This window comes from Gastrolobium bilobum, unplaced genomic scaffold (assembly GCF_033153095.1).
Source record: "Gastrolobium bilobum isolate Gb01-03AN ecotype WA unplaced genomic scaffold, APGP_CSIRO_Gbil_v1 utg122427, whole genome shotgun sequence".
Taxonomy (NCBI): Eukaryota; Viridiplantae; Streptophyta; class Magnoliopsida; order Fabales; family Fabaceae; genus Gastrolobium; species Gastrolobium bilobum.
The window spans coordinates 18970-32723 of record NW_026899109.1 but is presented as its reverse complement, the minus strand read 5'-3'; the positions used below and the strand labels follow the sequence as shown (position 1 = coordinate 32723).

The 13754-nt window shown below is 34.2% G+C and overlaps 1 protein-coding gene across 1 annotated transcript; it reads left to right on the top strand.

Moving 5' to 3' along the window:
- The first annotated feature begins 1499 nt into the window (after window positions 1-1499).
- On the top strand, window positions 1500-12145 carry LOC133287289 (amine oxidase [copper-containing] gamma 2-like). The gene is made up of 5 exons (XM_061484859.1): window positions 1500-1624; window positions 3204-4711; window positions 5374-5487; window positions 6540-7087; window positions 11723-12145. Exons 2-5 carry the CDS (start codon window positions 3392-3394, stop codon window positions 11931-11933), a joined length of 2193 nt encoding a protein of 730 aa, XP_061340843.1. The 5' UTR covers window positions 1500-1624; window positions 3204-3391; the 3' UTR covers window positions 11934-12145.
- The last annotated feature ends 1609 nt before the right edge of the window (window positions 12146-13754 follow it).

Below are 13754 nucleotides of genomic sequence, written 5' to 3'. Positions count from 1 at the left end.
CAAAAAAAATTAGTCAGTTGGTCCCTAATAAATTCAAAGTGAACCCATTTTAGTCCTTTTGAGGGATTAATATGGGTCTTTTTTGAAATTGTGAGGGACCACGATTTCAACTAAATTGGTCCACTTTGAATTTGTTAGGCACCAACTGACTAATTTTTTTTTGTAAGAGACTAAAGTGGAGACCGTATTTTTTGTTAGGGACCAAAAATGGTATTTACTCAAGAAAATAGTATTGTGATGCCCACAACAGCGACCATTTTTTTGTTTTTTATTTTTGATAAAAGCAATAGTGACTATTTTTTTTTTTTTGGTAAACACAATAGTGACTATTTTATTGACTAGAAAAATTACTTTTATCGGAAACTACCGCAAATTATAGTTTTAACCGACTTTATTGTAAATTAAGAGGAAGGATATTCTCACTACCAAAATTTTTCATTACTAAATTTTTTCATTACCAACTTATTATCTATCTAATCATTATTAGATTAACATTTTCTCTCTCTTCAAAAACTTTTTAACATTCTCTCTCTTTAATTCAATGGTGATGTGATAGGTACTAAGCTAGTACTAAGAATTTTTGGTAAATTAGTGTAGATGGTGTTTTTTATTTGCTTTTTTATTTTGCCGATTGGTGTTGGTTTCAATCATTTTCTATCGGGAGCCTTTTCATTTTTTTCTTCTCTGTGTCTCCCTCACCTAATCCCTGTCTGTTTTTATTTTCATTTTTGAAAGCATACCAAACTAACTTTATATGAGTCATTTTCAAAAAGAAAACATTTAGAAACTAACAATTTAGAGCAACAGTTGTGACATATCCAAGTTATAATATAGTAAAACTTTACCTCTATTTCAACTATGTTATAGCAATTTTTCAAACCGCATAATAATTGTCATAGGCTTGAGCGTATCCTAATGTCCTATTTGGTTAAAATGGATTCAATTATACCCAAAGATGTTGTTGGTTTAGTGGAGACCTAATTGGATCGTAAAATTTTACTGAGATTATAATCGTAATTCCTAAAAGGGTAGAGAAACACAAACTGAAATCAATTCGTCATGTACATTAAAATTTCAGAAAGCAGTTGATATTAAAAAAAAATTGGCTATAAGACAAGCAGTTGAGTTTAGAGTTTAGGTGAGTGGAATCAAAAAAATATCCACTAACACGTAAAGATAATAGCCATTTGGTTTTGGCAGTCACTAGATACTGATAGCAAAAACAAAGGTAGGAATCTTGAATATTCAAACACGCGTGAATAATGCCAAGTTAGATGAGCAATTGCCAAGTCATGAATCATGTTCGATGTTTGCTTTGAAATTGCAAAACCCAATGATGAAGTATCAGTGCAGTTTTTTGTGCTTGAACACGTCAGTGATTGTGTCGTGTAGCACTAGCAGTATCAAAATATCTCATATCATATGCTGGTTATATTTCCAATCCTCACCACACATTCCTTGAAGCGTATCAACATTGACTTTTTCACACCCCTCTATATCATACTTGATACCCCTCCACTTTTTCTTCACTGATTCTTGGACCCTTTTGTGCACTAATTGAGAAATAGGCCTCTTGCTACAGTTATGTAAATGAAGGGAAAATAAAATGAATCATTGATTGCAGGTAAGAGCAGTTCTTGTTTATTCCCGTCTTTAAAGTATTGTTAGACAAGATAATTTGTATATTTGGATATATTCACTGGTTAATCGATTACTCAATTAATCCGGTTTGAGCAGTGTTTATGCTTCAAGTTGCAGATGCTTGAAGTTATAGGGTTTTGGTTTAGAATCAAGGGATGTTATAGCAGAAGTACCATATTTGAAGGATTATATTAATATAATTTAAATATTAGGAGTAGTTAATTATGTTAGTTTTATGGTGTGTATGTTTTATAATTTAAATAGGTTAGTTATGTATTTCCGTTTGAATTTAAATTGTATTGTTTAATTACAGTTATAACTGCTGATGTTATAACTGCTTGTAACTGCTGATATTATATAAACCATGTAATAGAAATCAGAAAAGAAAGGATGAATTAACTATGTTTCTATTCCTTTTCTTCTGTCCTCTGTAACCTCTCTTAATTTCCTCACGTGGTTCCCCCTTCAGATGTTGGGACTTTTTTGAAGGATTTGTCTAGGGAAATTGTTAATAAATATGGTTCTTTTTCTTGATGCTTTTATGCACATGTTCTTTGATTTGAATGGTTAGTTGTTTCCTTGTCTTGATAAAGTCTTGTTTTATTTGTTCAATGAAGTTACCAAGACCTGTTTAAATAGATGCTCTGTTTGGTTTGTTGCTTATGTAGAGAACGAGAAAATTGTTTGACTTACCTACACCAGCTTCTATATTACACTGCTTATGTCTCTGCATAGGGGGGGGCACAACTTGATTTAAGATAGAAACTTCTAATATAATGAGATTACTAGCTGCTATATGTGTTAGGTGTGGCTATGGTGAATTCTAGTTTAGTTTGATTTGCAAGTAACATTATCGTACATATTTGGAGCCAAATTTCCCAATCATCTTGCAAGTTCCTTTTTTGAAAATAATCATAATCAAGTATGATTCGTTTGGATGGGTTTCTTTCTTGGTCAAGTACTCAAGTATGATTCTTTTTGTCTAATATTTGTGAAGAGTGTTAATTATGGCTTTGAAAATGATTGTATAGTGAAAACAGTCCAAGTGGCTAAGCTTGAAAGTTACAATGCATTATGAAAGCTGTCATTTTCTATATAGGAAATAATAATCTTATGTTACATAAGATTGTTATCTTATGCATAAGACACAAAGTAAACGTGGGACCCATTTTAAATTTTTTTTCTCTTTCTTATTCTCTCTCCTCTCTATGTGTGTGTAGGAGATAGCTCTTCTCCTATGCAACATGAGAAAAGACAATCCCTTTCTATATTTGTATGCAGGATTTTCTAGCCAGAAGATTTCAGTTCAAAATTAGTTTCCTCTTCTGTTAAATAAAATTGACAACATTTAAGTCATTCTTGGTTTCATTTTCATGTTAATTTTCCAAGCTGTAATGCATTTAGACCCTCAATTATTCTAAACGTGATATCTGAGGGAGTTCAATTTACTACAAGCTGTAAAAAACTGAGCAATTTTCATCCAAGTGAATTAAGATTCCTATGTTACTTTTATATTAGTAATAGCTAACTAAACTATGCTACTTTTTTATATTTATATGCAGGATTCACATAATCAAACCCCTATATATAAGGGATACTTAAAGTGGCGGGGCTCCATTTCCATTTTACAAATTCAGCCATAGCCATAGTCTTCTCCCAAATGCTTTGGCTTCTAACTATTTATATTCTCTAAATAATTTCTACTTCAAAAACAAATATCCTACACATAGAGAAAGATAGAGAGAGATCCATGGAAGCTAGAAACATGTTGCGTTTCCTTGTTCTTTCAATTGTTGTAGCACTAGTTCTCCTTGTGACTTGGGTTCACTTTCCATCACTCACCAACAAGGAGACTCTAGATTGCAACCTTTATTCTGGATGGTGCACCTCCAAGAATCGTTTCCACTCTTTCACAAAGCCAAATCTGATAAAGAAACCACCACTCTCCACACATCACAAACATGAATCTGATGTTCCTCACCACCCTCTAGACCCTCTAACCATCCAAGAACTCAACAAGGTTCGCACCATTCTCTCCACTCACCCTCTCTTTAAGTCCTCATCCAGCTACACTCTCAACTCCATTGTCCTAGAAGAACCAGACAAAAACCTTGTCCTCAAATGGAAAAAAGGGGACACACCCTTGCCTAGGATAGCTTCCATTGTTGCAATTGTGAAGGGTGTCTCTCATACACTCACAATAGACCTCACCACAAGCCAAGTAACAAGCCATGAAACACCCTCCATTTCTGGGTACCCCCAAATGACCATAGAGGACATGGTTGGGGTACTTAATGTTCCATTGAAGAGCATTGAGTTCAACCACACAATAACTAAACGTGGGGTCAACATAGCAGATCTTTCATGCTTGCCAATTTCTTCAGGGTGGTATGGCACAACATTGGAAGAGAATAGAAGGTTGATTAAGGTTCAATGCTATTCCAAAAAAGACACTGTGAACTTCTACATGAAACCAATTGAAGGTTTAACTGTGATAGTTGACATGGATAGAAAAGAAGTAGTGGCAATTTCAGATAATGGCCAAAATATCCCTGTGGCAAATGGTATTGACACTGATTACCGTTACTCAATTCAGAAGCTCAATGGAGAGTTGAACTTAGTCAATCCAATATCCATAGAACAACCAAAAGGTCCAAGCTTTACAATTGATGGACATGTTGTGAAATGGGCAAATTGGGAATTTCATTTGAAGGCTGACCCAAGAGCTGGGACCATAATTTCTCAAGCCAAAGTGAGAGACCCAGATACATTAAAGATGAGAAATGTTATGTATAAAGGGTTCACATCTGAGTTATTTGTGCCTTATATGGACCCCACAGATGCGTGGTACTTTAAGACATATATGGATGCTGGTGAGTATGGACTTGGGTTGCAAGCAATGCCTCTAGACCCTTTGAATGATTGCCCAAGAAATGCTTATTACATGGATGGTGTGTTTGCCTCTGCTGATGGAACACCATATGTTCAACCCAACATGATTTGTGTTTTTGAAAGATATGCTGGTGACATTGCTTGGCGACATGCTGAGTGTCCCATCACTGGCATGAAGGTAAGGATTTACTAACTCATGCCAAATGATGCATCTAGTATTGCCTTGTTCTTTTGTGTTTTTAAGCTTTTTTATTTAACTATTACTTTTGTAATCTTGTGCTTTTCCTTTTAATTGCATACACCATATAAAAAGGTGTTTATGATTCTTGTGAAACATTTTTTTTATTTTGATAATGATAATAATTAAAATTGATAATTTCTCTTTTCAATTCCAATTTTCTACTTAGCCCAATATATGAGGGTTAGTCATCTTAAGAACATAATATCTCCTCTAGTGTCTATTTACGGATTCATAGAATTGTGAATTTTGATGATTTTCTTGTTGTGAGTTCGTTAATCATGAATCATGATGACTTATTCTTCAAATCTGGTGTGTTTTTTTGGGTGTTTAATGGGTTTTACTTTTAAGGAGAAAGTTCTCTTTATAAATTTTTGCAAATTATACTATATATTCTTAAAATTACATAATGTGACTTAGTGTATTTTTATGAATATATAGTGTAGTTTGTAAAAAAATAATTATAAATATAATTCTCCCCTATTTTTAACTTGTGTATTTTTATTTTTTTTGAACAGCTTTAACTTGTCTATCTGAATATATAGTGAGTGACGTTTTAATTTGGATGAGTGGGTCACTTTGGGTTTATGATATTTTGGCAGGTTACAGAAGTGAGGCCAAAAGTGACATTAGTGGTTAGGATGGCAGCAGCTGTGGCAAACTATGACTATATCACGGATTGGGAATTTCAAACAGATGGGCTAATCAGAGCAACGGTTAGTTATCGAAATTCAACTTTGTTTATATTCATGTTTAGGGAATGGTGATGAGATATTGATATTCCCAACCACTTTTGTAGGGCCGGGAAAATTTTTAATATAATACTGTAAGTAATAGTTATGTATTGACATGTTTTGATATCTATATGGAATTTTTTTGAAGAAAGAAAGAAAAATTAATATTATACTTATGTATTCACATAAATACGTAATATATAATTTTATTTTTAATAAGAATTATATCCACCGCTGAACATAAAGATAGTACTGAAAATGTTCTGTTAGGCTGGAAGCTTCTTGTATACAGATATGTACAGTATATTAATTAACAATTGATACATTGCTTTCATATATTAAATATTTGGTGACATAAAAAATAATAAAAATATTTATTAATCTAGTGCACACATGTAAATAAGCTGTTTAAGCTTTGACTTAAATAGACTGATTTGTATAAAAAAAATTATGTCTGATCTGATCTGTTAGCTTGTGTAGGATTAAATAATAAATTTGACATAACGTATATTTAAAAAAAAAAAATTTAGCCTAAATCTATTAGTATGTTTAAGTTTATTAGGCATTCAATAATTAAAATAATATTAATTTACTATTCAAAATTATTAAAATAATAATTTATTTATTTTATTTAAAATAAATAATATAATATGATATAAGTCAGTCTATAAGTTTATAGACCCAGTATGTAAAAGAAAATATATTGTCTATTTTCTAAATAATTTTTTTTTAAACTTGAATCTGTTCTATTTGATTATATGTAATAAGTTGAGTCTGACTTAATGTAAGTCGAACCGTAAGCCTATGTTGGCCTGTTTGCTGATTTATACTCCCACACACCACAAAATTTACTCAAGAATTCCTCCTTATCTGTGCATTTTGTACAATAAATTGTCGTGTAATAGAAAAATGGTCAACTTGTACTCAAGATTGGGATGAATTTTTCTAGATTGATGTTTATGTTTTGTCGTATTGTATTCAATAATTTACGCTAATATGCAGGAAATTTTATTATTATTATTATTATTATGCAGGTTGGACTAAGTGGTATCTTGATGGTAAAAGGAACAACCTATGAGAACATGAATCAAGTTACCAACCAAGATAATATCTACGGAACCCTTTTAAGTGAAAACATTATTGGTGTAATCCATGACCATTTTATCACATATTACCTAGACATGGACGTTGATGGCTCTGACAATTCATTTGTCAAGGTAAATATCAAGAAGCAAGAGACCTCACCAGGAGAATCACCAAGAAAGAGTTACCTAAAAGCTGTGAAAAATGTGGCAAAAACAGAGAAAGAAGCACAAATAAGGCTTAAACTCTATGACCCATCTGAATTTCATGTGGTGAACCCTTCAAAGAAAACAAGGGTAGGGAACCCTGTTGGGTACAAGTTGGTTCCTGGTCCCACAGCAGCTAGTCTTTTGGATCCTGAAGATGCACCACAGAAAAGAGCAGCTTTTACCAATAACCAAATATGGGTCACTCCTTACAACAAGAGTGAGCAATTGGCTGGTGGCTTATTTGTTTACCAGAGTAGAGGTGATGATACTCTTCAAGTGTGGTCCAACAGGTTAGACATTATTTTCATGATTTTTTTACCTTTCTCATGATTTGGTTCAATGGCAATTCTATAATCACGTCTATCATATTTGCTAAAAGGAAATTGTGTTACATAATAGCTAGGAAGGGACATTACTATCAAGAGAGAGAAAATGAGTGAAAAAATCAAATGATTGTAACTCAGTAGGAAACTGAATAGGTGAGAGTGAGAACATGTATTTGATGCTCCCCAGTACCATTTTTGAGAGAGATTTAAAGTCTTAATATTAGGACCCCAAATCAAATTAGTCATGAAGCGATGAACCGATTGAAATATCTAAAAAAAAAAAGGTGCGGGACAATTTAGGAACATTATATTTTATTATTTTATTTTAGAAGTCTTACTCATGGTTGAATTTAGGAAAATAATTTCCGTATACAAATGTTGTGAAAAAAAATCATATAAACCGAACGGAATCACATGTGAATCAAACTGTACAATTGAATAATATATTTCTTAATAGATTTAAGAATTAAATTATTTTTTTAATCGGTTGAAGAATGGAGTTATTTTTAAAAATTTGTAACACTCTTAATAAGGTCATCAAAGGTGTAACATTGCTTGATATTCAATGCGCGGAATCCATGTACTTAAGCGTGGTTAACTTAAAATTTACTAATGGGAATTAATTTCGTTCTTTTCCCTAACTTATCTATTCCTCTAGTCATGAGTCTCTCTTTTTCTTTGTCTACGGTCTACTTACAAGTTAATCTCTACTTGGTTACCTTGCTTATACTTATGCGCTATTTTAGGGGCTCACTTACATGATCATAATTTTAGTGTTGACTACTACCCAGTAGGTAGTTACTTAAGTGTCTTATGCGGATAGTGACTTATGTTACTTAATCTTTCCTACTAAATTCATAGTCCATAAAACATAAACATCCCAAAATATCGTACTTCAAACGCATATAAAATGTTCAAAATAGTCTAAGTGGCATAGTCTATTACAGTCATCCCAAATTAGAATTTAGGTACACCCTTAGTAAGGTGCATCTTCAAGCCACATGGGCCCAACTAGAGCAGATATAATATAGTCTGCCTCCAAAAGCTTTCCTTCCGATAGTAAGTTCATAAATTTCTCCAATAGCTTGGAGTCAACATGAACTGCACGTGGCTGAGCAGGTTCCTCTTCAACTCGTATCAACCTCTTTCCCTGCCTTACCCATTTTGTCATTTTTTCCTGAAAGTGGGTTTTCCCAAAGAGGGGTGAGATTGAGAGTCTCAGTAAGGACTCACAGTTGGAGCAATCTCCAAACCATGATGCTTACTCCTGCAATAGTCACATAATAACATGTACAATAATAGAATGGCAAAACATTGGAAACATAGTTTGAAAAATAATCATGCTTTCATATCATCATACCAATCATGCCATGGCAATTACTCTCCATGGTCTTATCGACGAATACCCAGGGTCCTCGTCAGGTTGCCTCTGTGGTATTAGTGCACAGGCCATCTTACAAAACTTGCATGAATAAACATTAGTTCCAAACAACCAAACATATCATGTAATGCATCATATAACATATTGCAGTCAAACCTCACTTTAACATAAAGGGGTGGCAAAGCTTCAACAACCATAAATCACTTACACTTTTTCGCTTTGTAAATTCTTCCCGAAGGTGATGGATTCGGCCAAATGAAGGTCCTAGTATCTTGGATCTCTTTTCAAGCTTTGGTTTGTCCTAGTCACATATTCAACCTTAGTACATGGTTCTAAAATTAAAAGATCTAAACTTTAATATCCTTCATGTCATAGGTTCGGCTCTCTAAGGATGAAAATGCCTAGGAGATAATTTTTACTAATTGTTTTCATGCATAAGTCATATTCTATGGCATACATTTCGGCCATACATCATGGTATTAAGAAAACATTCACATATTTCCCTTTTAGGCTTATTAGGGTTCGGCCATTTAGAGGGTGCATACCTAGGGATAATTTTGATAACATGTTCATGGGTTTAATACTCATCAAGTTCGGCCATTTAGGGTTAATGCCATTTAGGTGGTGATTCTTCAAGTAATGCTTTTCTACATGTTGTTTAAAAACATTTACTTCAACACTTTTCATATTACCTTAAAGAACATATTCAATATCTAGTAGGGTACATATAGATTTGGCCATTTAGGGTTAGGTTGCTTAGTAAATATTGTGAATATTTAGAGGGTGCATGCATACCATTGAGGTTCGGCCACTTAGAGATGATATACTTAAGAGGTGATTTTAAAGATGAAAGATGCATGCATGGCTTTATTAGTCCAAGATCTAGTCATATAAATTAGTTAGAGTTCATTCTACTCACTTGAAGGGATGAAGGGCTCATGAAATCTTACCTCAAAGATGATGTCTAAAATATAACTCCAACTTGATCTTCAAGGAGTCCTCTAGGGTTGGGAGTGGCTTCCAACAACCTCTTGGTTTCTCTCTACACGAAGAGAGTGGGAACTTAGAGATCTCTAGTTTCTTCCAAACGAAAATGAGATGAAGCTTTTACCTTACATATGTGGGTGATGGAAAGAGAGTTTGAAGAGCTTATAAAATTTTTAAGGTGATCTTAGGTCCTATTACTTGTTATGGCCGAGCTTAGGAGTAAAGGAGATGAAGTGTTTGAGTGTTTACTTGCTTGGCTTGATGAGGAGAGAGATGGTCGAAGCTAAGGGAATAAGGAGAAGGAAGAAGTCCTTTATCTTGTTGCTTGGTGCTTCACGGCCTTAGGGGGGAGGAGGAAGCTCCTTGCTTGATCTTTTATTCAAGTCTTGCAATCATTTCCTTGAGATATTAGGTTATGACTTGTGAGTGTATAGAAAGCTATCTACATGCATTGGGTGAAGGGTACTTGAGTGTAACTTGTGAATGTGGGGGAAGTTATCTACATGCATTGGTGGTGAATGGTGTTTGGGTGTGGAGTGTGAACAATCTTTCCTTGTTCTTTGTTGATGGCCGAATGTGTAAGGAGGAGAGGTGATGCATGTGTTCCACTTGGCACTTGATTCAAGAAGGGTTTGAGTGTGAATTTGCACTAGGGTTTCTTGGCTCCTTGAGTGATGTGGCCGTGAGGAGTGAGGAGTGAGAGGGATTTGTTCATGTGACTTCCCTTGGTGACCGTGTATGCCTAGGGAGGAGGAAGATTTGACCTTGTAAGATGGCATGCATGGCTTGAGTGTGTAAGAAGAAAGTTTCCCTTTTCCTTGTCATGAGTGCGCCCTCCAAGGTGTGTAAGGAGAAAAGGTGAGTTGCTTTTTGGAGAAGATCACATGCATGGTTAAGGCTTGGAGTGTGGAAGAAGCAATCTTCCTTTCTCCATCATTTTGCGTCATCCAAGGTGGGTATGGAAAGTAGAGTTGCTTTTGGAGAAAGGAAATCACATGCATGGTTAAGGCTTGGAGTGTGTCTTACTCAAGCTCTTACTTGTCCATTCCTTCCTTAAATGGCGCCTAGGGAGTGTGGAAAGCAACACCACTCCCTTTTCTTCTTGTCATGGCCGAGTTTGCTATTGTAGGGGTGGTGGAGCTCATTCAAATTCCTCCAATCATGTGATGACACCTCATCTAGGGTTGTTCCTTTGAATTGAGTTGGGCTTGGTGAGTGTCTTGGCCCATTAAGTTAATAAGTGTTGGACCATTTGTAATTGGGTCAAGACTAGGTGGTGTGGGCTTGGATCTTGGTCTAGATACTAATTGAGCCATTTCTTATAAAATGGCCTTGCATTGCTTTGGGCTTAAATCCTTTAACTTAATCATATTCTTAGTAGGTTGGGCTTTAACTTTATTTGGGCTTTAACTCACATTGGCTAAGTTATTAATTATCTTATTTAAAGTGGGTTCTAGTTTAGGACTAATGTTGCTTATTCAAAGCTACTCGTTCACTGAATATGGACTTGATCCCTTTTCATTTCATTTCATTAGGCTAATTTCGAGTACAAGATTTTTGGGTTATTACAAAATTGGTTTGGTTCTTCGACCCAAACCATTTTATAAATTTAGTTTGGTTTAGGATAATTATCGAATTGAATTGAACCAGTTTGAAAAAATCATAAAACCAAATTGAACTACCTTATAAATATTTTTTTTTTCCTAAACTGATTTTAAAATGAATATTTTTTAATTAATTTATTAATGAAATTATTTTGCTAAATTCGTTGGATTTGAACGAACTAAATCACTATACCAATTCGGTTCAGGATGAAAAAGAAACTGTGCCCAACATGCTTGAAAGTGTCACAATAAACACAAGTTGGTGAAAGTGAAACTACTAACTCAGCTAATGCTTCTTTTTTTTCACTTCAAATAAAATTGCCTAGATGAAATCAATCACCAACACACTGACAGAGAATTAGAAACAAACTTTTTCAACAAAACTTAAATCCAACACAGCGAGTTGGCATTCCATAATTTAGTTAACTAAACATGTATAAAACATAGTCTACTACACTCTACAATTTGTACATTATCTTTCCAACTTTTAATCTTGATTTTATCATTTCATTAAGGCATTGTTATTATTTAGTGTAAATGTGAATTGGAATTTGGTGTCTGATTTGACTAGTCATGACACCAATTATATTGATAAATTTCTCAAATTTGTGATATTTTAATTTGCAGGGATCGTCCAATTGAGAATAAGGACATTGTGTTGTGGTACACATTAGGGTTCCATCACATACCATGTCAAGAGGACTACCCTATCATGCCTACTGTATCATCAAGTTTCGATCTGAAGCCTGTCAATTTCTTTGAGAGAAATCCAATCCTAAGAGTGCCTCCAAATTTCAAAGATGATTTACCTGTTTGCAAGGCCCATGATTCTGCTTGAGATTTCCATCTCTTATGTTTTAGTCTAACTTTATGCATGCTTTTAGTTATATATGTTGCAAATGATGCCGAAACTGTTAGCTTTAAATAGTTATTAGGGGAAATGGCCAAACTTTGTCTATCTTGTAAAAAATGTTGAATGTGTCTTGTACCAAATTAAAAATAAAAAAATAAGTTGTGGAAAATGCGTCCTGTTAAATTGTTAACTTTCATTAAGGCCCCCTGTTTATCATATAAAATTCAACAATGGAAAATATTTAGTGAAGAAATTTCAATTATGAATGATTTCATTCACAACTGAAATTTGCAGCCCATTCGTTTAAATAGATGGGTTGGCCAATATAGGATAAGAATTTAGATATTCTAGTAACAGGTACTTCTTTAGTTAAATTATCTGTGAATATCGTATTTTGTGCCTCCAAAATAATACCAAAATCATTATATAAAAATTAAATTGGTAATTCCATTATTTTTAAGTTGTCATTTTGTTTTTCATCACATTTGTTTCCCAATTGATTTTGCATGTTCATGTATAGTTCAATTATCGTATTGGATAAATTTTTTAAAAAAATATAAAGGGGTTGAAAAATAAATAGATGGAAAAATTAAAGAACTCTCAACCATTTGATTTATGGAGCTATTTTAAAAACGACACGACAAAGGTTTGTGGGAATAAATAAAGAAAAAGAAAAAGCAAAAGGTTATCCGAGAAACATATTAAGCAGCAGCGAAAATAAAGAGAGAAGACTAATATGAGTGTTAATTTCATAATTGAATATTATAAATTTTTTGCCAAAATCCTATTTTTATTTTTAAATTAACATTTTGTACAAATTTTGATATGTGAGAAGCTTATTAATACATTCTAATAATCCATACTATATAATTTACTATAATGGTATAATTAATGGTAGCACATATTATATTTAACGGAAAAGTGTTTGTCATTTTAAATGACATAACACTCTGTCCTTTTAAGACAGAGACAGACACAGAAAAAAATTATTTAAATTTTAAATGTTGTAAATATTAATATTATTTATTTATTATTTGTTTTATTGGGCTTAGCCCATTAGGTCAAGTATTCTAGGTCTTGTATTCTCTATAAATAGAGAACCTTTGTACAAATTATTTACACACAATTAATAATATTTTTCTGATCACTCTTTTCAAGTTGGTATCAGAGCTCTCGATCCTGAGGGCTCTGCTTCCGCGCCTACCAAACCTTTTATTCTTTCTTTTTTCGTCTCTCGCTGCCATCAGCCGCCACCAGAAATATTTTTCCAGGGACCTTTTGGACAGAGAAGATCACTGTTTTACTGTTCCTCATCATTGATCCACTGTTCCTCTTCCTTATTCTTGGTCTTGTACAGAACCTGCCAAGCAAACTCACAGACGTTGAACTCAGATTCCTGTTCATCACGTTTGGACACTTTTCCAGTGGATTTTCAACTCCGACCAGACCCTGATAGCACCGCGCTCGCCGGACGACGTTGCTCCAGAAGTCTCAGCCCGGACGGCCACTGCACGCGCCCACACGCGCCTCCTCTTCATCCGCGAGTGAAGCCCACGCGCAGCCAGTCTCACCGGCGCGTGGAGGCGCGTGAGACCATTTTTCCAGATCGGACCACCGCCATTCTTCTCGTCTCCTTGTTCTCTGTCTGGATCTGTGATTGTTTCACTGATCGGACTTCATTTGATAATTTGTTTGGTTGATTTTATCGCTGGTTGTTAACTTTTGTCTTGAAGAATGGCCGAGAATGACAGTTCTTTGATCTTATCTGGTAAGAGCACACGTTCTATATCTCTTCTTGCTTCTTGC